At 46.9% G+C, this 23349-nt stretch overlaps 1 protein-coding gene and 1 pseudogene across 2 annotated transcripts in view; one reads left to right on the top strand and one right to left on the bottom strand.

Annotated features, from left to right (window-relative positions):
• The window catches only part of MDN1 (midasin AAA ATPase 1), a 139620-nt gene that overhangs the window by 22706 nt on the left and 93565 nt on the right, over positions 1 to 23349 (bottom strand). For both annotated transcript variants that reach the window (XR_004138165.2, XM_064486858.1), the window contains exons 60-83: positions 22801 to 23015; positions 22040 to 22427; positions 21277 to 21386; positions 19938 to 20640; positions 18169 to 18330; positions 17438 to 17711; positions 16479 to 16714; positions 15882 to 15977; positions 15131 to 15225; positions 14692 to 14813; positions 13954 to 14100; positions 13003 to 13112; positions 12319 to 12392; positions 11618 to 11816; positions 10134 to 10293; positions 7979 to 8125; positions 7321 to 7447; positions 5464 to 5569; positions 4801 to 4916; positions 3512 to 3997; positions 3042 to 3268; positions 2304 to 2456; positions 1959 to 2128; positions 1042 to 1203 (exon numbers count right to left, since the gene is read on the bottom strand). Coding sequence is in view for 1 of the 2 variants with exons in the window: in XM_064486858.1 (XP_064342928.1) it covers positions 1042 to 1203; positions 1959 to 2128; positions 2304 to 2456; positions 3042 to 3268; positions 3512 to 3997; positions 4801 to 4916; positions 5464 to 5569; positions 7321 to 7447; positions 7979 to 8125; positions 10134 to 10293; positions 11618 to 11816; positions 12319 to 12392; positions 13003 to 13112; positions 13954 to 14100; positions 14692 to 14813; positions 15131 to 15225; positions 15882 to 15977; positions 16479 to 16714; positions 17438 to 17711; positions 18169 to 18330; positions 19938 to 20640; positions 21277 to 21386; positions 22040 to 22427; positions 22801 to 23015 (4785 nt within the window). In the remaining variant the exon portion in view is untranslated. The remainder of the gene's footprint in view (positions 1 to 1041; positions 1204 to 1958; positions 2129 to 2303; positions 2457 to 3041; positions 3269 to 3511; positions 3998 to 4800; positions 4917 to 5463; positions 5570 to 7320; positions 7448 to 7978; positions 8126 to 10133; positions 10294 to 11617; positions 11817 to 12318; positions 12393 to 13002; positions 13113 to 13953; positions 14101 to 14691; positions 14814 to 15130; positions 15226 to 15881; positions 15978 to 16478; positions 16715 to 17437; positions 17712 to 18168; positions 18331 to 19937; positions 20641 to 21276; positions 21387 to 22039; positions 22428 to 22800; positions 23016 to 23349) is intronic.
• LOC116154340 (translation machinery-associated protein 7-like) lies at positions 5758 to 6153 on the top strand (annotated as a pseudogene).

The raw sequence follows: 23349 nt of genomic DNA, 5'->3' as shown, positions 1-23349 counted from the left end.
TCCAGTTCAGGGCATCCTCAACATACACTGTCCTGCCACTGTCTTTTGCATGTAATGTTTCCTTCAAAAAGGGATAGGATGTAAAATTGGGCTCAATGCCCATCAGATGGATTAAATCTGAGCCTCATTCATTTATACATTATTCAACAAAGATGCACATTTATCATCTAGATACAAGGTGTGGGCTTGCCACCTGTTTTTTTTTTTTTAACCCTTTCCAGTGTTCCAGATACTCAGAACTAAGAACTCTTGACTGTTTACAAGAAGCCTAGACCTCATCTTTAGTTTGTAAATTCCTATTTTCCTCAAGTGAACCTCATCTGTATTATACTTAGATTCAGAAAAGATCTTGGAATACTAAGGACATAAAAAAACAAACTACACACGCAGTTGAAGGTGGTTCTCACAAGAATGCAAATCTCATTTTACACACGAGGAAACTGAGATTAAGTGACTAACTCACTCAGAGTCCAAGAACTGGATACTCCTGTAACTAGACTTACCATACCGCCCTGGGCCTGCTGGATCTGTCTTGTCTCCTGCTCCTGAATCTCAAGGGTAGGGTCTACAATCTCTACAGCTGCAGTGCTTTCCCCAACACCGGGTACAGGGCTGAATGAATGACTTCCTAGTAGAGGAAAAACACTGCTCCTCCCCTCCGAACATTAAGAGCACCATTACCATTTCACCACGATTAAATATAAACGACTTAACACTTAATAGCCTTAAGGGTTCATTTATCCTGTAAGTCTAGCTCAGAGTTACCAGAAGAAAATTTCAAATTGGAGACAGGGAGAGAAGGGTGTGAACGAAAGTGGCAGCCTTTAGACTGGCTCTGGAGTCTAGGGAGCTCACCAATGGGGGACATGTAGGTTTCAAGACTGGTGGAAACAGGCTCAGTAAACGGGTGCCAGACAAAGCCTTAGAAAACCCACAGAGGGAGCAAGTCATCAAAATAAAGCAGCTCACTGCACCAAATCCTGGTGGGTGTGGAATACCTGGGCACCTGCTGCCCCGTGGTGCTGCCGTGACAGCCCTTACCTTCTGAGCCAGCTCCGCAAAGACCTGGGCGAGCACGGAGAGCAGCTTGGCAGTGCTGCGGTGAGTTGCCAAGGACACGGTCAGGAAGAAGAGGACAAGGTCTGAGTACCTGGAGACCATGGGCACCAGGCGCACCAACAAGCAGCAGGACTGGGTGAAGAACTGGGGGCAGAAGAGATGAGAAGGTCTGCTCACAGCAGGCTTCCCGGGCGGGGGGGGGGGGGTAACAACGTTCTGGCACTAGGTAGTGACGATGGCTGTACAACACTGTGAGTGCACCAAATGTCACAATGGTACGTTTCATCTACACACAGATATACAGCGTCTGCTCACTGAGACTTCTTCCTTATTCACACAAACCCTCACAAAACTATACCTTCAATTCTCAGTCACTTAGGTCTCAGTTAACAAGGTTGCTTTTTAAAAAATATTTATTCTATTGGGAATCAAAGTTGGCGCTGGAGGCGGTGCTAAAGAATAACACACTAGTCCTACAAAATAAGTTGCTTCTTTGGCCTTAGGGAGATGACAACGTCATCCTCTTTCGGCATACTGTAAGGGGAGTAGTGTTTGCCTGGTGCGGCCACTGAGTCTTCAGTGCTGGCGGCAACACCTACTATTAGCATTACATACACCCAGGAGTACGTGACTGGGGTGTGAAAGAGCCCCAAGGTAATGGATGTTCTGACTGCTAGCATTTCTGCACCTATGCGCCTTACAACTGCAACCCTTAGCCAGCAAGCCCTGAGCTTTCCAAAGTTTCTCAATGAGGTTTACATGTACAAACAGATCAAATTCTTAGTGATCTGGCTGAGGAGGCCTGCTTTGGGACCACCGTGTGGAGCGAGGAGAAACTCCCTCTGCCCCTGCTTGGCCCACTGCAGATGGCAAGGAGCTTGTCAAGAACCACCGGTTACCGTGTGCTTGGCCGCTAAGCCATCCTCGCCGTATGACTTCAGCCTCTCCAACAGCTCAGAGACGACGGAAATTATTTTCTGCACGTGCAAAGTGCTCACGTCGGCCCAGAAGTCGTCCTCTAAGATTTTGGTTAGATGTCCTGACTGCAGTCTCTCAAAGCCTGCTGCCTCTTTCATTCACAGAAAAAAACGACATGTTGAGTAACAGAAAATAAACCCTTTCCTCACCATTTCATCCAATAATCATTTCCAATATTTGTCCTTAAATATTTAGCCCCAAAAATGGACCATCAACTAAAAATTAAATCAAGTGGGAAGCTAATTTTCCCCCAGTTTCAGACATACCCTCCTCTTCTTGTGTCCTTGTGTGGTCAGTGCTCTCTGTTTTCTTACTGTGTCTTTCTGTTAAGTTCTGGATCGCATAAAGGATGGCCCGGATGGCAGTTTCCATTTGCCCTGAAAAATCCTCCACAAGCCCATCATCCAGCGTTTGGTTTCCTAGCAAAGTAACATGGTACAAAACAATTTTTTAAAAACCTACTCATCTGCTTCAGTGCCCCTGGAAACCATTAACAGTCCTCATTTGTCATTTTAATAAACAGCCACGTGCTTAAGCACCTGCCATGGTTGGGCCACTGTGTCACGCAGTGCTGGGAACAGAGATGAGTGAGACACGCTCCCTGCCCAGATGAGCCTATAAGGTTACTGTCTTGTATTAATTACCACAATATTGCCAAAAGAAAGCCAAAAATATGAAAATAGTTAAGATGGTGCATATGAACACCAAATGTCAGCCCTCAGCTTTCCAGTCGAAAGAACTTCCCGGAACTGCAGTGGGCCTGGGCTGCCCCCACACGTGTGCTTTAAAGTGAGCAACGTAATGAGCATCCAGAGGCAAGGGACTCAAACTAAAGAGGCAACGCAAGTCAAGAGCTGTGGGCTCCGACCATACTTGCCCGCCTCAGAACCCTGGACAGACACTTCTAGAAAACACAATGTGCCTTCAGGACCGCCTGGACTGAAGTCTCCGCGACATCATCCCTATGCTGGGCCTTTAGTCCCTTGCTGAACAACAGTCCTTACCTCCTTGGCTGCCTGGGGCGAGCAAGTGTGTCTTCCAGGCAGTAAAATCATCTGTGGCTTTATTGATCTCTCTTCTTACGTATTCCAGGCTCTCAACTAATGCCATTTGTGAGTCTGTTTGCTCTCCCTCTACCCCTGGAAGAATGAACAAGGACTCTAGGCCTTGCAAATGAGCTGACACCTGGGACAGGAAACTCAGCCCAGAAGAGCAAACTTCAAAATCTTTCCTGCAACAACAGAAATGCCACAATGTTGAAAGGAAGGTGGTACACCCCCCATACCCCTCCCCTCCAACCACTAAAATTCACTGTATCTAGAGATTTACAGCTAGACATATGCCACAAAGCACTATGCAAGTCCACCGGAAAACTGAGGACTGAGGCATAACCCCTTTCATCATTTCACGCCATTACTAAACTCTGAACAAGGGCCCACACACAGAGGAAGAGCAAAGACGTACGCACACTCACCAAGAATGAAACAGAGTCTCACAAGACTGCTGCCTAATTTTGTCAACATCAGCTTTCACTGACTGAATGGTTTTCAGCATCTCTGTTAATCTCACAGTTGACTGTTGCCAAAGCTGGTCCTGTTTCCGCATCCGGCAACCAGCAGGCAGCTGACTTCCAGGAACTGGGGATGGGTAGCTTAGATCTGATGGGGTAAGGTCCAGCGTTGCACCGGAAAGCTGCCTCTTGGTGAGCTCTGGGCCTTCTAGGTCGGGGGCAGAAGGTTGACCCTGTGTCTGGACATCGCCTTGGCCTGGAGCTGGGCCTGCACCGGGGCAGCACTGGAGGAGCCAGGAGAGCTGCTCAAGCAGGATCTGGCTCTGCATGGCCAGGTGCTGCAGCCTCTCCGTCCACTGCTGCACCCCATCCTGAGGCGGGAAGGCCACGGGGTAGGTGGGCGGCCCCGCCAGCCTGCCGTGAATCTCCTGCATGCAGCTAAGGAGGTTCCTGTGCAGAGACAAACCCACAGGGAAAACACATGGCTCCTCACACTGTCACTGAGATGTTTTTAACAGTAAATTCACTCACTTCTGAATAAAGTATGGGCTTTTCCACATAATCAAGAAAAGATCTCCCCAGATAAGTAAAAAGTCTGTTAAAAAGCCTTCCCAGTACTCAGCAGGGAAGCATCGGCCCCACTGCTTATCACCTGCCCCCTACAGCGCTCTCACATCTAACAGGCCAGCCACTTTTTTTTAATCTAGTAAATGTAGTACTTTGCTAGATAAATTTGTATGAGTCGAGAAGAAAACAGCTGACGCTCAAGTACTTACAGCCTAGAAATACTACCTCTCAGCCAAGAGCCCACTCAGCAGATGACAGCTTCCCAGCCACCCTCATCTCCTAAGCATCTCCACTGAGGAATGGCCCTGTATGGCTCAGCAAAGTGCACTCTGTAATCCACAAAGCCTAGTAAACTGAAGGCAACTCAAATCTGATCTGTGCCCAGAGACTGGGGTGCCCCGATACCAAGAACCCTGTCCCTCCGCCCGCACGGACTGCTGACCATGGATGCCCTCATTCTCGACCCAGGTGTGGTTCAGCCATGACAATTTTTACTGTCTGACTTGGCCCTGAACTCATCCCCCAGGGGTGCTGCCAAAACCAGGGGGGCAGAGCCAAGGGAAACCCCACCCTCCTCTCCAGGCCTCAGACTCTGTTTCACGATTAGGAGCAGCACGTGCAGCAACTCTGAGCTGATACACGATTCTCCCCAATTCGTTCCACAGATGCAACCAGTCCGCCGATACCTGAGGAGGATCCACTGCTCCGTCAGCGTGGTCAGGGAGCGCCGCTGTCGGATCAGCACCTTCATCAAATGTGCCGAGAACCCTTTACACCGCTCCACGTTGCCCACGCCCATCTCCTGGTGGCGGGAGGAAGAGGGAAGAGCGTGCTGAGGGGCTGCAAACACCACACCCACCCAGGCAACGTGGGGAAGTGCTGTCCCACACTCCGGGGGAGCCCTGGCTTAGGGACGCTTGGATGTGTCCCCTCTAGAGGTGACATGTTCACCTCTGTGAGCAGCACTTCTCAAACCACACTTTCACAGATGACTGACGTGCCATGAACGGGAACCAGGTTTAACACCAAAATTGAGTATTAGTGGTCTTCTCTAGGTTCACAAAGGGGAAAAGATCTGAGGATGGCATTCTCAGTGCTGTTTTTCTTCCGTTATTTTTATTATGCATTTGGTCCTGCCAGCAAATGTGAGTGACAGGACTTATTATAAGACACTCTGATTAAGCACAAAATTACATTGATTAATATTCTAAGTTTAATGATATTCTGCAGAAAGCGCAGTCATTTCCAGTAATGGGCTGTGATCACCTGACAAGATCTGAAGATGCAGCCCTGGATGAACAGCGAGGAGTGTCCCTGGGCCCCTCAAGCCCAAGGCACTACCATCCTACCTTGGCAGGAGCTGCTAAGGCCGCAGTAAGCCTGGCGTGCCGTGCAAGGGAGCGGTAGAAATATTTCTGGCACCCATCCCACGAGGATGAGATTTCTGCAAGCAGCCTGGAAAGGAAATCAATGTGACTTAATAATTAAAACCACTACCTCCACCCCAGACCCTGCAGACTCAGAGACTGGTCTATTTAGTCACAACCAAAAGCCAAGAGAGCCTGAACAGATTTACTTCTGTGAGGACCCACTCAGTCAAGCACCCATCAGTCCTTCATTCAAAGCATGTATCATGTACTTAGCACTGGAAGTACAGTGGGGAGGTAAATTATGACAATACGGTTTCCTTAATAAAAACATTATATGAAGGTGGCAAGAAGCCCCTGAAGCAGCCCAAGAAGCAGGCCAAGAAGATGGATGAGGAAGATAAGGCATTCAAGCAGAAGCAAAAAGAGGAGCAGAAGAAACTCTAGGAGCTAAAAGCAAAGGCTGCGGGGAAAGGTCCCCTGGCCACAGGTGGAATCAAGAAACCTGGCAAAAAGTAAGCTGTTCCTTGTGCCTGAGGCAATGATGATCCTTAATTCCATTCCTGTTTAAACATCTGGATTCCCTGCCATAACATCTGTTGCCACCTGTAGCTACAATGAAGTGTTGTCTTGCAACCTATTGTACATTTAAGAATAAACTTTCGTTAAAAAAAAAAATCATACAGCGGCTCGTCTTCTCTTTAGTTCATCTCAATCATTTCTACCTTAGATGTGAAATCAGCATAAACCCAGTCCAGAATCCTGTCAAAATGTGCTCTTAAGTCTTTGTTCCATCCTGAATTCTGTACCACCTGGAATTAAACCAACTCATTTGAAATGGCAAAAAAATTAAAATAAATTTTAAAAAAAACATTATAGTTATCTTGGCAGTAGAGGCGAGGGACCATACATTCTGATGCCTTCAGGGGCCACGCGGATAACACACATGACTAAGGACAGCCAAGCACAAAATGACACATGGCAATGACACCTGGCCTCACTGGGGAGGGAGAAGCACCAGGCACTGCTGCTGACCACAGAGAACAGACAGCACGCATCCTATCAAAAGGAGGGCGCAATAGCCAACTTCTCACCACGTGGGAAAGCAAGCTCACTCGGCCAAATTTTCCAGAAAAACTGAAAATCCAGAATGTTTATGTAAAATTTCTACTTTTTACAATGTTGCAAATTCAAATTTGAAGCACTTCAGAGGGCCACTGAACAAAGGAAATATACATGTATGCTGTACTCAGCTTACTTCCACAACCTCTGCTGTGGTTACCAACAGAGGGAGCTCTGTCTCCAAAGCTTATAGGCTCTCAAATTCAAGAACATGTGAGAACTTATAACAGGTTTATGTATATGGAATAGCTAGAAATGTGGTCATTCTTTCATGGATTTTCACCTATACATTCAGATCAAGGAAACTCAAAGGACCAAAAATATAACGGGAGAGAAGGAATCAAGGAGGAAAGAGAAATGAAAAGAAACTTAACAATTACTAACTAACCCCTAGCACTTGCTTTAAATGCTCAAAGTAGACCCTTGTCTTCTTCACCCCACGAGACCCCCAGCAGAGCCCACACCACCCAATGTTTCTCATTCTTCCTTTACCTTTTCTAATGAAAGAAAGAAAAGAAAAGGGAGGGGGAAAAAGGAAAGAAAAAAAAGAAAATTAACACTTATTGAGTGCTTACCACCTGCCATTCCTGAGCCAGGCACCTTTCTAAATGTTACCTTCATAGCAAAGCTAGGACAGAAGTGCTGTTATCCCCGCTGTGGCAAATGAGGCCATGGAGTTTTAAGTGACTTGCTTCCTTTGTAATTAAAAACACAAACCTAGAATCAGCCTCCTGAGTGCTGCTGACTATAGACAGTGCGCTTCGGAGATCCAATGGGTGGAGATGAAGCATCTCTTGAGGGTTTTTTGAACGGGCCCAGGCAAGACCGTTGCGATATGACAAACCTAGGAAATAAACAGCCTGTGTTTAAATACAGAAACTCAGAAGAGAATGGATGCGCCCCACCCTGCTGCCCCCACACCACTACCGCTCGTTGTCTAGTCCTGGGAACAGCACTGCCCAGAAGCTTGTCAGAAAGTGGACGCTCAGGCCCTGCCCTACTCCTTCTGCAACAGACTCCACTTCCGCCCTTCAGCAAGATTCCCCAAGTGACTTGTACACGAATCAGAGAAGCACTGCTCTCTGTACAACACTGGAAGGGTGGGTACTGTTTAGCACATGGTGACAAAAGTTAAAAAAACATGGTTTCTGAGAAACATTACAAAACTGTGAAACTGTTTGGGAATCAAAAATGGTTCATCATAGGATTTTCGTATGTGTGCCTGGAACTCCTGGCATGGCATGTCCCAACTTGGCCTGCCACATTGTTTCCCACCATCTCAGCTATCTCTAGAAACGTCCCCCAAATCACCCTGTCATTTTTCTTCCTAAAGGCAAGTGATTATACTTCATCAGGTTTTCAGCAAGAGCCTTACCGGCTTTTGCAAGGTGTTTAAAGAGGTCTGCTAAAGCTCGCTGCTTCTGCATGAGAATGTGCTTGGCTTCTGATCGCTGCTTCTCCTTCTCTGCAGAGGGATCCACCTTTAAGCTCTGCAGCTCAGTTACAGAGGAAATTACTTCGCCTGCAGGGGAAAACAGAAATCCCAAGGAATTTCTAATGTGTTCAAATTACCCAAGATCAAGGACCTTTTGAAAAACAAGGGCCAGGTGTCATTTGTCTTTGTATCTTGGGTAACTAGCATAGTCCGTAGCATTTGGTAAATTCTCAATAACTCAAAAGATTAAGAAGCAAAAAGAAAAATAACAACACATGAGGCTTCATTATCTCTTGATAACAAACAACCCAAATAAAAGTAGTTATTCCTTTTTTTATTCAGGGGTTTTATAATCAAGCAAGCAAGGAGCAGTTACTGAGCATGGATTACGTGTAGTGATTCACGCTAGGAACTTTAAAACCTTGAGGTAAATTTCCAACAAACATGACACATGTTGAGTCCCTACGCTGTACCTGGTACTTGGTAAATGTTCTTTTAATGTGCACAGCTCCAGAAGCACTTATTTGTCACTGCTCAGAAAGGCTCAGAGAAGTCTAGTCACCTCGTAAAGGCCGTTCAGCTAAGAGCTGACCTGAAGCCAGGACTTGAACCCTGGCTGAACTGACTCAATTCTTTCCTCAGCACCAAGCTGCCTTTCTGGACATCCATGAGCACCTAAACACGAGGCAGTGTCACACAAGCTGACTGTGTCCCCTCGAATCCATGTTAAAGTCCCAATCCCCAGTACTTCAGAATGTGACTGCTTTCAGAGACAGGGCCTTTAAAGAGACAACTAAGGTAAAATGCAGCCAAATGCATGGACCCTAATCCAATCTGACTGGCATCCTTAAAAGAAGAGGCAATTAGGACACAGAGAAGATATCTACAACCCAAGGAGAGCACCTCAGAAGAAACCAACCCTACTGACACTTTGATCTTGGACTTTTAGCCTCTAGAACTGCGAGAAAATAAATTTCTATTGTTTAAGCTACCCAGTATGTGGTACAGTTGACCCCTGAACAATGCAAGTTTGAACTGAGTGGGTCCACTTACACGTGCATTTTTTTTTTCAACGGTAACTCCGTCAGTACCACAAGAGCCCAGGGCACTTGCAAAGTGGATGCGGAACCAGGATACACAGGGCTCCAAATTATAGACGGAGGGTCAGCACTCCTAACCCCTGTGCTGTTCGCGGGGCATTTCGTCCTTGTCGAAGCAGCCCCAGCAAACGAATGCGCGCAGTCTAGTCCGCCAGATGAGAGCCAGAACACTACACACACAATGCGACACTGAAGGAGAGTTAGACCACAGAATGCTTTGCAATCTTACAAATGTGTGTCGTTTCCAGAAGATGCACGTGGGAGCTGCACCCCACACACCCTCACCCTCAGGCTCGGGCAGGCAGGACGCCTTGAGCAATGGGTATCAGGTTATCACCTAACAAATTTTATAAATAAAGAGCTCCCAGAGACCGGACTGCTACCCTGCTGAAGGGCCAGCCTCACTCTGACAGCACGCTCACTGCGGGTGGGCCGAGGTGAGCCAAGTGCTGGGGGGAGGCCCAAACTATCTACTGAGTGCTGGACTCCCTTCCCAGCCGGGCCTGTTACACTGCAGAGCCACTCTTGGCTCTCAGCTTCCCAGGGCAAGGACAGTCAGAGAGATGAAACTGCCACGCCTCTCTGCAGTGAAGGAAAAAGAGGACTGTGGATGAATCTTCCTTTTCCTTTAACTCAAAAAAGACCACGTTCTGAGAGGTGGGGACAGCTTAGAGACTCTAGGACACCCACTGCAGTGCCCCTTTACTCGTGTCCCCAGCCAATCAGAGCTGATTGGGACAAGGCTGTTATAGAAAACAGGGTAACACCACACTCGTCTGCACAAGAGGAGGACAGACAGGAACCACGATGATGGTGTCCAGGCTCTCAGCTGGCTCCCGTGTCTGGGCTCTGCTAGTTTATAACCCAACTTGCTTATTCAACTTACTGCTCAACACTGTTTAAGATGTCAAAAAGGGCATAGATAACTAATTCCAGCCCTCCGGGCCACGGGGGCTAACAGAGCGCAGAGACCCTGGCCCCAGGCGCACACCCACCGGTGAACTGGTCCAGGCCCTCTACGAGGTGGGGCAGGGGGGTTCCCCTCATCAGCGTCAGGCACAACTTCCACATTCGGTGCACAAGCTTCGGCAAGCGGCGCAGAAGCTCCCCCTCCATGGGGAGAGGAGCACCCTGATGCTGTTCTGGAACCGTGGCCTAGGAGACAGAGCACAGGTTAGTCTGGCTGCCAAGAACAACAGTAACAGCACGAACCTGCATGGGGGCTGAATTTAAATGCTGTAGCCCTCCACACACACCTGGCCCAGCAACAGGAAGTTCTCCTCTTCCCACCTCTGAAGTCTCACAACAACAAATGTGTCATCATCAAAATGTAAATAGGCACGTGCCTCGGATATTTAGATGAGTGTACAGCTGCTGCTACATCCCTGTGGTACAAGGCCCCCGTCCCCACCCGCCACGATGCCACCTGTGCGCGTCACAGGGGACTGCACCTCTGCTCTGCGAACTCAAGGAGTGAACAGCACACCTGCTACCTTTAAGGTGCTGTGCTGCACTGCTTCTCAGACACACAGGCAAGACTAAATCACACGCCAAATCCTACTTCTAGTACTGTCTCTCCCCACCCCGATTCCTGACTGACAGTTCAAATACCAGGAATCCAGATATCAAGTGAAGGAATCAGATTAAGGGGTGTTAGACAGAGGGGGAAACTTTCATCCATCGGGGGCATATTTTCATTCCTTGTTTTCCTGAAGAATTCCTGAAATTCCTATGCTATCATCAACAGCAAATCAAAAAATTTGATCAGCACGACAAAAGCAGTGAGCTGACTAATACAATCAAAAGAAAATAAATTTGGTGGCTGTATCATTGTGTGCAGCCATATCATGGCTATATGCTCAATTTCCACTATGCTTTCTGAACTACTAAAATATTTAAAATACCTCGAGGAACTCCACTGCTAACTCTAGACCCAGGGTAGAAAGTAGCGTAAGAAGGCAAAAGTGATTATTCTCTCAAGAGTGCTCTCCACACCCAATGATATGAGCAGGGACACCCGTCCTGTAATAGACCTGCTCACCCAAGGCCTTGATGACTGTTTAAATTTTCAGGAATTTTGGAAGCCAGCTTTTAACTCTTGGTGCTTGAAACTCCATGTTGAGAATACGTAAGTTTTTACACCATGGTCATCAGCAAGCACGACAAACCAGCACATTGCTGCACATGCTCACCCCCGTGCAGCAGTTTCATCGTCCTATTCCTAAACCGAGGCTTCATGTCTTCCTCACAGGTAACCACGATGTTTCCCACAGTCTAACACTGAACTTCCAGCACCAGGATTAATGCTTTTTGCCCTATTCTGCAGTAGGGTCGGGCAGACGGAAATCATACACTAGATCGAAGAAAAAGATTTCAAAGGCATTTCCTCACTTGTTTCTAAGGACACTACTCCCACGCTAAGCACAGACCCCACCTGACTGGCTCAGGAGTAAGCAAACACCATCCCACGAGCTAATACCTGCGCAGCTGCTGGCCGGGCTAACAGGGTCTCCCTCAGGGCCCTGTTCAGACTCTGAATGGGGGACCCCTCACTCGCGGTTGCATCTGTTGGCCTTGGCAAAAAGTCAGGCTGTTCCTCCTTGTCACTCTCCAGCAGGGATGACCGGCAGGGTTCACTCAGGACAGCTTCGAATTTCTTCATGAATTTAAAGAGGGTCCTGGCCCCAGATAATGACAGAGATGAGCAGGGGGGGAAAAAAAAAGGAGGGAAAGTGAGGAAAAAGTGAGGAAATATATAAATGACATCATAATGTATACATAGATAACTTAGTAACTCGTGCCTCTGGTATTCAATGAGCTCATTAGAAACTCATAATCATCTTTTTTTCCTTTTTTTTTTTTTAAAGGAAAAGATGGCAGTATTGTCATCTTCCTTTTCTGAAATGGTAGGATCACTTTATCCAAGGTAAGAGGTGAGCAGGTGGTGGAGCACCGACCTTCCAAAGCACACAGCCTGCTCTGCCTCCAGGGACATCAATTCTTCCTGTAGGGAGATTCTGCTTTTTTGGGTTTGGGTGGGGCGTGTAGATGCAGTGTTGGGAGGACAGCAAAACAGTCTAGTGTGTTTTAATAAATTGGCCTTTGTAACAATGTAGTCTTGCCTCTTACTATTCAAAAATTCTGAGTTTGGGTCACCTCCAGTTTTAAAAGATGAATTACCTGTGTGTTTTTTCCACAGATTGTTTAATAGACCAGAAGCTGACATCATTCCACCTGGATATCTTAACAAATTCCTGTAAAATAAATGAAGCTCAAAGAATGGCTTTATAAAGCTGCTGTCATTCTGTTTCTTTCTAGATCATCTGTTTGCCAAAGACCAGAGCACACTCCATCCCAAACACAGGGCTGTGTCTCAGTGAACAAATAAAACAAGTCTAATAAAGGAACCATATATTTTTCTCAAAGCAGTGGCAAAAAAGGCTGCTATAATCCATAGGTCACTGTGTACTCTAGCTTAAGCCAGGGTTGGTTCCACAACCACTGAAGGTATCAAAAAGGATCCTCCTTACCCCACAGCACCTCAACAGCCTACGGACCAACACTAGACAGCACACCCCTGAGGCGGAAGCTGGGCTTGGGCAAGACAGGGGAGCAGGCACTAACGGAGTCTGTGGTGACCCTCTCAGGGGCCACGCCACTGAACCCTCACACACGTGGCCAGGTCAGCAACGGAGCCAATGCCACAAAATGCAAAACCCACATCCTACCTGGCAGCTGCAATGCTCACCTCCATTCCCCACAGCCCCCTGCCTCACTGTTAAATGGATTAAACAACAGAGCTAAATAAGAAGAATTTGCTTGCTTTGTTCTCCCAAGAGTGATCATGACAGCTATGCATCTTACTTTAAGCTCTTTTTCTAGGGGGGCACGAAGTTCCACAATTTTGGCCTGGACTTGGTCCAAGAATTGCTTGTAATAATGGTACAAATTCCACAGAACACTGCAAAGTGAATCTGGAAGAAACAAAAAGGGAAAAAAAAAGATCACACTTGCTGCATGTGCTACTAGCTCGACATTTCAGTGACAATCCTTCCTCCTTACTCTTTAGGCCCTGAGAACACAGCACAACATAGCACGTGCAGATTATCTAACGGCTCATCGGGGAGCCGGGTTAGCAGTTCCCAGAGATGCATGCTATCGACACTACCCTATTTTTTCATTTCAGTTTATAGTGGACTTTTTGGTTGTACTTTTGGTGCGCCAAACTCACAATTTCAAACCCTTTCTTGGAATCTTATTGTAAAGTCAGCAGAAACTGAGTCTGTTTTAAAAGATGGCATATTAAGAAGCTCACCTTGACTGCCCAATCACAGAAATCTATATTCATTTCCCAGTGACAGTTTCATCTAAACTGCTGTACTCAGGGACAGAAGCTGACAGCAGCAGTTTTATGTGCAGTTACTTGGTATGTGGTGGGGCTCTCACCAGATCAACAAAAACCTGACAATGGCCTGGATCAAGCAGAAGCTTAGCCGGACTCCTGCACTGTCTAGACAGAAAGATGTGCTACCTCGACACGCCGGTTCCCAAGGTCTGCATCTGGTGATTTACCCCTGTCACAGTTCACTAGTCAAGGCTTCACTTATCACCAGCCTGTACTTGACTTTAATGTTTTCCTCCATATCTAACCTGAGTCACATAAGTAAAAGACAACTAAAAGTGTCTTGTTTAAAAGCTGGTATTCAACAAGACACCTGTCTCATGCGGAGAATTCAAAGCCTAACCATTTTAACAATGTAGGGTAAAATTAAAGAAAAAAATATTTTATATATATATATATATATATCTCCTTACCTTTTCCTTCAACTTGTGGCATCAGCAAGACATGACAATGGAAAACCAGTAACATCTGAAGTCGTACGTGGAATTCTCCCAGTGAAGATCCTTCAATAAATGCTTGTAACGTGCTGACCAGCAACATCAGGGTCATCTGTTTGTCATCTTTAGAGTATCAAAGAGGAAAACATGTGCCTGCAACCATCACTTGCTACACATCGTGCACACAATCTACTATGGGATATCCTGAGGGATGGCCATCAAATAGACACACCAATTAAAGTGATGATTTGAAGCAAGGACCACAGCCAAATTCCAAGCTGATTTTAAAACTATATCTGCACTCAGGGTGTGTGTTAAATGCACTCAAAGCAAATTATGAAACTGAATTATGAGGTGCTTATTTCAAGTATGGAGGGAACTCTTTTAACTCAAGCATGTTAACTACTACCTACCAAGACAGAAACTTTCTCTCTGACTTGTCTCACGGACAGAGAGAATAAGGAAACCTTATCTTATGACTAAGTCTCTTGACTTTGGGCACGTCACTTAAACCTTTCATTCTTCTTCTTAGTAAGAAAAGAACTACACAGTTTTCTTGGCTGACCTCTCAGGAATACCATGAAGCCAAATGACACATCCTCTGTGAAAGCACTGCTGGCAGGACACATGGCAGCAGGTAAATCCCACACTTTGCAGCACATCAAGCTTAGCCTGGACACTCTAATAGGCCGGGAACTGACGGACAGGTATTACCTTCCTGCTCCTCTGTTTGTTCCTGCATGTGCTTCTCAAGCATCTGATAGATGGAGAACCAGTGCTTGGTGGATTTCTCAGTGTGGCGCTTCATGGTGTTATCCAAACTCATAGACCAGCAGCTGGAACATGGGAGAAGAGCCCAAGGAAGCATTTAAGGAAACCCATTCAAACATCTGAAACCACAGAAGCAGGAGCTAAATGTTCACTATTCTCTCCCCCCAAGTGGAGAAGCTGCCAGTTTGCTGCCTCAGGAATGCACGTTGTTGTCTGGTCTCTATTAAGGTCATGCCAATGCCTTGCTTTTAACTCTGTGATTAATGACTAGAAAGTGCATTCTCTAGCTGACATACTACATAAACTCTGACGAAACAAACTATCAAAAGACAATGTACCTACAACATCTAAGTTCAGGAAGAGGAGGAAAGTGACCACTCACTTCAGTTCCAGTTTACGCCAACGGATGATCATCTGACTGACCAGATCAAGATGTTTCCGCAGAGACAGAGCTCGACTTGCATTCTCCTCCCAATCCTGAAGAAACAAAGACAACATTTACCGTGGCCATTATTCAGTCCCCTAAACACCTCCTCCCTCAGGGACACCCTGGACTTTTCTTGAGCAAAGACCACTGGGACCTTAAACATCTTTAATTCTGATTTACTAATAACAGTAATGAGTTTACATCCAGCCTTTCCAGCTTCAAGTTCCTTCTGGTCATCTGACAGACCTCCCACAGAGCCGAATTCAGAGGCAGGCAAAAGCACAGGGTTTAGAGACCTGAGTCTGAATGCCTGTTGTTAGTCACCTGACGCCTCCAAAGTTCAGAGCCCTAATCTGAAAATCAGGGAAGCACTGGCCACTTCAGAGGCTGTGAGAGGACTGAGGCGGCAATGAGTGCAGGCCCCCCAGCCGGTCTGCAGGCCAACCTGGAAGTCCTGGAAGAGTGAGCCCTCAGGTCCAGTGGACACTGCGTCTCACCCCTGAGAACAGGTGAGGCAGGTCCCCCACGTGCCCCATGGAAGCAATGGCTTCACTCGCAATGATCTGACCCTATGTCAGAAAAACCAAGGAAGTTCATCCTTTTCTAACCTAAACTATAACATCCTGTCCCCTAAAAATAAAGATGTCACAAGAGAGTCAATGTTCAGTTGACTAAAAACTGAGGACCAGACAGAGAATCATCTTACCTGTGCCTTTGCCAGGAGGATCTCTAAGCCATTCAGGAACTTTGAGATGGGACTAGAAAGTGGGAAGCTACGAATTCTGTCCATTACCACCAGCAGCTGCAGAAGGGAAGGGAAAGAAAAAGAGATCTGAGCGTCCCCGTGGGACGGCCAATCACCTAAGTCACGGGGTACTGAAGAGAGGCCTGGAGGGAAGTTTCATGCAGAGGCCCTGCTTTGTAATACAATCACTTGTGAAAGCTGTGGATGAAACTTCCCACCCGAGAAAAACGCTTTACCTGCTGCGTTCCTCTGAAAGTAAGACTGAGTTTGATAAGATAATTACTCTTATGAAGACCACAGAGCAAAGTCTGAGTTAAAACTGCCAACCTTGAGAAAGCCAGGCCCTTGCTAGTGTCAGGCTGGGTCTGAACAAAGAGAGCAGCACAGCAGCACTTCAGTGTGAGGACGGCAAGCCCTGAGCAACCAAAAAACCTGATGTGTTCATCCTACAGTGAACAGCGCCTCACTGGACGGTGATTCCAAAAAACCTCTGTGTTTTCCAAAGTGCAAGTCAACCACCCCGGGGTGGTGGGAGGCCGCCTCCTCTCCCCTCCCTACCTGCTCCAGCGCTGGGTGCCCTGGCCAGTCCTGCAGCAGCTGCCTGACAGCCTCTGAGAAGCCTTGTAGCACAGGCTGACAGTGCCGAGCTTCCGGGATGTTGGGGTGTTGGTAGAAGTCATAGGGCCCGTCAGGCTTCACTAGCAGGTCCAAGGTCCCCTCCCCAAGGAGAGTGTTATGGGACAGGGTGCAGGCCAAGAGTTGGCTGCCCAGGAGCTGGTCATTCAGCTCAACTCCTATGAAGTTCACAAGATCAGACGAAAGTCAGTACCAGGTTACAAAGAGGTCAGCAACATGCTAAGAGATAACCATCAACTAGGACTAACTGGAGCAGATTATTTCAATGCCTTTCACACCCAAAGCAACACAGGCTTAGAAGGTCGTGGCCCTAGTATCACAGCAGTCGTCCAAATCTGCCAAGTTTCTGGAATACACAGAGGAACTCAGATATTCTCCATGTGTAGTTGAGAGGGTGCAGAGTTTGGTTTGATGGATTCAGATTCCCAGTTTTAGCAGCTCTTCTTGGGAGGCAGAAATGAAATTTAGTCTCTTTCCTACTTGCATGGAATAACTCATGAAGTCATGTGGGAAACTGCATCAAACCATATCCTGTGAGATTAATTTCTGAGCTCCCAGGCACACATGATTTCATCTGAAAAGCACTGAAGCTGTTAGAATGAAATCAGAAATAATGCAGAGAAACAAGACCATTTAAACTAAGCCTGTATCCCTATTTTCCTAATCCCTTTACCCAAAGTATTCAAAGGATGAAAATTCATCTTTATTGCAGAAATTTAAATCAATTTTTTGGAATTAGCTTAAGCCCTTTAAGCTAAGGAAACTCCATCAATAAGGAATTTAGCAAAAACAGGAAGGTAATAATTTTAACTGTTCCAGAAGTAGCAATCACTTCTGTTTGTTTTGATTTCCCACAAATATAACAAAGTAAACCATCATACCCATCAGGGGGTAGAAGTGTGTCACAAGAGATGCTCCAGTCTGGTAACAGGACAGAAACAGGCTGAGGTAGTGCTCTGCCCCGTGTGTTGGTGGAGTCTGCTGGTACCAGAGGGACCGAGCAAAACTGAGACACAGCTGCTGGTGTATCAGCATCACAGCCTTCATTGAGCTCTGGGACAGGAGGGCGGGGTTGGTGACGGCCTCCTCTTCTTGCCCATCTGAAGTTCCATTTTCCTCCTCCAGTGATGATTCTACCAAAATATCTGCGAAGTCCTGTAAATAACGTTAGAGCAATTGAACTTTTAAAAGTCAAAGTCCAGTTCTAATCAGACCAAAAGGAAGGGGGAAAGTGTGAATGATCAAGAAAATGAAGTAGCAAGTTATATGCATCAAGATATATTTGAAAGATTACAAAACCATTCAAAGGGACGTAACAGGAACTAACATAGTGTAGGTCAGTTATATAGTAAATCCTAAGAGTTCGCATCACAAGGGAAAACATTTTTTATTTTGTATCTATATGAGAAGATAGATGCTCACCAAACTTACCTATGCCATGAAATGATTAGCACAGTAAGTCAGATCATTATGCTGTACACCTTAAACTTATGCAGTGCTGTGTACCAATTATATCTCAATAAAATGGAAAGGTGGGGGAAAACACTTGAAGGGAAGGTGTGTGGTATCAAGGGAATTCGTTCTCAGACAAACCCTGATGTCAGCACCCGACCTTTTCATGCAGCGGGAACTGCTTCCTGAACTCCCGCTCCTCCTCCTCCTCCTCGCTCAGGGCCGTTCTGGAGCTCCTGCTCCGGTATCTGTACAGGCTGCTTTCCTGCTCGGCCTTCTCTTGGGCTATGCGTTCCTGTTCGTCCCACTCATTGATGATTTCCTGAAAAAGCACACATTTGGAAGAAAGCTTATTTGCCTTTGCTGAGGCACTTACAATGAACAAAAGCAAGATCTGCTGTCTCTTAATTTCTCACGTAAACCAAAGTACCATGGTTCAAAAACAAACAAATGTCAACATCCAAAAAACTAAATTCCATGTAACAGAGAGCAAATGGGCTTTGTTTCAAACTGTGTATCAGCGGCAACCTCAGTCACCTGAATTCCCCCTTGCTGTAGTCTTACGACGTCACAGGTGTAAAAACCTGCTGCAGTAGCACTGCTGGGAACTTCCTGTCAGGGGTCAAGGGTGCTCTGTATTAAGGACAGGCTCAGGGTCAGTACTGTGGCAGTTTGATTCAGACGACCCTTGAGCTGGCCTGGCGATTCAGAAAAGGAAAACCTGAGCTGGTGATGAGATGGTCAAGGGGAACCAATCAGGCAACACTGGGCTATACCTTACAGATATTTAAAAAATTCCCTACTACCTTTGAAGTCCTGAAATTGGCAAAAACTACAAAGAGACCACCCAGTATTGGGGAGGATTGAGGAAATGAGCATCCACCATTCAGGAAGGCAATATGTAAAAGCCTAAGCAGTTAACCTTTGACTCAGCAGTTCTGCTTTCTAGAATTGTTACCCTAAAATCTAGCTTTAAGACTTGCATAGTGGCATTGGTTTTTTTTCTTTCCAAAGACCAAAAAAAAATTTTATATACAAATGTAAATATTTACTGATAGGAACTGTTAAATGACTTACTCATACAATAGAAAACCAGGCAGACACTAAATATGATACAGGTGGAGAAAACCATAATTATGGGAGAAAATATGCACTAAATTTTAGCTGTTAGGTTTTTAAATGCAAGTTATAAAATGGAATGGACTTCCTCAGTGGTCTGTAGGTCTCTAGCAATTTGGGGACATATGTTAGAGGTCATAAAGGGGACAGTACTCTCCTTACCCAGAGCAGCAGTTTTATCTATTAAATACTAGATCACTATGTTAATACTTTTAATTTTTAAAAGGATTCTACTTCCTTACCACCCCCTCAAAAAAAAAAAAAACCCTGTAAACCACTGGGAAAAATGGCCTTAAAAAATTTAGAGCATCATAGACATACCCTTCAGATACACACACAAAAAAACAAGTCTAGAATGGAAACGTGTTAACAGTTTATATAGCTTTAAGTGGCAGAATCTAGTAATTTTGCTTATAATTATTCATTTTTAATTGTCTACAATGAGAACAAATTGCTTTTGTTGGTAAGGAAAAAACAAGTTATTTTCTTAATGTTAATAAAAGTTGATACAATTACATGGGAAAACCCATCATAAACAAAGCCAGAAACAACCTACAAACAAGGAGAAACTGTTTGCAGTGTGTATCACGCATAAAGGGCTAACATCACTAATAATTTCTTTTAACCTCTTAAAAATTGAGAAAAACCGAGAGTTAAACGGGAAAAGGAAAGGAACAGACAGTAGGTCCCCACTCCCTAACCACACTGTCTCACCGACACCAGGCACCACTCGAGTCCTGCAGGTGCCCTGCTGGTGCCTCCAGTTCCCTTCAGGAGCGGGGCTGAGGCAGGCCCTAGAGATGCACTTACCTGACACACGTGTCTGAAGAGCTGCAGGGCCCGCTGGTCCAGCTCTCCCTTGCACAGCACGTGGGAGCGCAGGTAAAGGAGGGCGTTCAGCAGCAGCTGTTCTCGGGTAGGGCAGAGCCCCTGGCCCTTGCCTTCCAGCTCCTTTCTTCCCGAGCGCTTGATCAGCTTCCCAAGGCCTCGCAGCACCTCCTCCGACTTCACTGAGCACAAAGCATCTGCGTGAGCATAGTAAGTGGGGAAAGTGAGGTCCACCGATGGGAAAGCCAGCAGGGATGTGGCCAGGGCACCCAGCCTGTCCACGCAGACCGCGCTGCCATGGAGCGAGGCATGGACCTCGCATGCCACCAGCCGCATGCCGTGCTGCAGCTGCAGGATGGATGCCTGCAGCGGGGCCACAGAGTCCGGGAACAGGGCGAACTCCTCGGCCAGCCGCCTCCTGAACTGGTGGTGCGACTGCTGCCAGGAGGCCTCCTCCTTCAGGAGGTTCTGGGCCGCCTGGGCAGGCCGAGGTCCGTCGACGTGGAGGGCCTGCAGGAGCCGTGCGAGCAGATCCTGAACAGCAGAGGCCTTGGCAATGCTGGTGATGTAGTGGTGGATCTCCTGCACCAGGGACTCGTAGGCAGGCAGCTGGGGCCTGAAGGCCTGCTTCTTGGACAGGCTGCAGATTAAATACTCCAGGCGATCAATTCTTTGGCGAAGCAACCTAAAAGCAAATTAACACAGTACGCAAATTCCGTCAGAAGAAAAGCAGCAAATCTAGACTGAGCCCTCAAGAAAATAAAAGTTTTTCAGCTACTGAGGAATAAAATGATGATATATTGACAATTATAATGAAAATGGATAATGTATATATATACAGCATTTACCATGTGCAACACATGTTGCTAAGCACTTTAGATGCTTATCTCACTGAAGTAGGCACTATTACCCGCCTTTTACAGATATGGCCCTGGGGTTTAAAGGCATTAAGTGGTCTTCCCCAGGTCTAAAGCCAAAGGACAGGGACAGGACTGGAACTCAGAACCCCCTCACTGAACAGTATCTGCTAAGGCACCAGACCCACACAGTGTACGTCATCACAGCAAGCCCTTCCATGTGGAGAGTGAGCTCTGGTTTCAACCCTGTTGGCCCCGTGTGACTCCCCCTCCCTCCTTTTAGAGTACATATTTTCCCTGATTATAACCACGGCTTTGGGATCCACCTGCTAATGTAGTTCAGAGATGCAGATCATAATCTCTGCTTAATACTGTCATTACATTGCAAAGGTCAACCTCAAAATGTCTTTTTTTTAAGATTTGAGCCCAAAATCCCCAACTCAAATAATCACTCTATTACGTACCTGACATGAGGATGAGAGTGATTGAGAATAACTTCATCCTCCAGCTCTCTTCCGGTCTGTAGCTGGGATGAGAGGTTCCGGGTCTTCCATTCACACTGCAGATGGTGTAACTAATGGAAAGGGGAGAAACTGGTTTGCTGTGCCCAGCTAGGACCATGCCCTGGGGGAGGGTGGCTCCCTAGAATAGAAGAACCTGGGTTCCTGAATGACCCAAAGGTGGGGGTTCTGCTCCATTAACCTATACCACTCACTTCAGGGCTGTCAGGTGAAAAGAAACAATCTCATTTATGCCAGTGAACTCCTGAGTCTCTGCTACAGCTGCCTGGCCTTCACCGCAACTAGTAATGTGTACCTTATTACCTGAATCTACTTGATTCTTGAGTTTGGGAAAACACACACCAAAAGTTCAAAACCTAAGGAACACTATACCCTGTCTAGAGAAGTCACCCAAATCCAAAGACCTGAAACTTAGCTCAGGTAGAGGGATGTGGATAGTGAGGGATACCACTGGTGTTCTCCTGCCACGCCCTCTGCCCAGGGTGGTCTATTGGCAGACACATCAGAAAAGCCTGAACCTACTCAGAGGAACTGTCAAAGAGGAAAACGCAGCCTTCAGAATACACTCCTGGGAATCCCAAGGCAACTTATGCAAAATCACCCGCTCTGTGGTCTGAGCATCCAAAAGGGAGTAATAGGAGTGATACACTAAGCAAAACCAGGCAGTCAGGGATGCAGCCCTCGCTTCAAACCCGCGCCTCCGTACCTCTTCCTTGGCATACTTGAGCTTGTATTCTCTCTTCACGGCGGGGTCAAAGCGTGCCTGGGGAAGCCAGGTCTGGATCTGGAGCAAGCCAAGGCTCACCCACAGGCTCCCACGGCGGGCTGGCTCAGGCAGGTCCCGCTTACCCTCCCCATCCCCAAACAAGTGGCGCAGGGAGGTAAGCAAGAGGCACAGCAGCTCCTCGGGCAGCTCCTCCTGCCCGGCCATGTCCCCGAGAGTCTGGCCAACATGCTGGAAGGCCTGGCTGTCCCCAAGCAGCAGCTGCTGGCAGTTCTGTAGGTACTCCTGCCGCCGGGGCTCAGGGAGCAGTTCCGCCAGGCCGGCCAGGTGCCGGCACAGCACCAGCCCCTGGAGCTGGGAATCCGTGCGTCTGTGGGGACAGGGAAACACTTAAGGGTTTGCACATCAGCAATCAGCATTCCTTTCCCACACTGTTGTTTTTTCAGAAACTGACAAGACACACTGTACTGCCTATACTTGGAGATCAGTTTCTATTCTCTCTTAATCTTATATGATTTTCTAAGCACCATCCTCTTTGTCACAATATATTTACAACTGACAGAGCAGCTGGCTTGCTTACAGCAGTCTCTGTCATGGGCTGAAAACCTGCTAATCCAGTCTGAAAACACCCTTCCCCCACCCACCAGAACCAGCCATGACAGAAGAAAGTTCTGAAGAAGGTCCCTGCTGCATGCTCTGGAGGAAGGACAAGAGCTTCCCCATCTACCCGGGGGAGGAAATACCTGAACTCTGCTACTGAAGGGACAGCCATGTTGGTCCAAAGCACCGAGTTGATGTCCCGGAGTTGCTGGGCTTTCTCAACCCACTCCCCGAGCGTGACATGCAAGGAGGACAGGACAGGGAGGCCACTCACATCCCAGGGACTTGCTCTACAGCTGCTGGTCAAGACTTCGAAGCAGCACTTGGAGAAAACGGCTCTACCAAGACTGCCAGGACCCTGATGGATGAAGAGGTATCAAGTAACTTTTAGAAATTAACTAGAAGGTTTCAACAAGCATCCCCGGGGCACCTTAGAGGGAAGAAAGATAATTTTTTAAAGAGGAGATTCGGATTGTGAAGAACAAGTAAACATGAGCCTAAGACAAAGGGGGTGGGATGGGGTCAGGTGAAGGAGGCCTTTGAAGGACCATGGACTCCATTCTCTAGGAATGAGGAGCAGTGGGTACTTCAGGGATGTAGAAGAAAATCCCTCAAACCTAGGCATCAATCAGGAAGACCAATCCTGCAGCAGAGCTGGGGCACACTGCAGGAAGATGAGACTTGGAGGCAGG

The sequence above is a fragment of the Camelus dromedarius genome, chromosome 6, assembly GCF_036321535.1.
Source record: "Camelus dromedarius isolate mCamDro1 chromosome 6, mCamDro1.pat, whole genome shotgun sequence".
Lineage (NCBI taxonomy): Eukaryota > Metazoa > Chordata > Mammalia > Artiodactyla > Camelidae > Camelus > Camelus dromedarius.
Note: the sequence above shows the minus strand (reverse complement) of the source record. Positions and strands in the feature narration are given on the sequence as shown.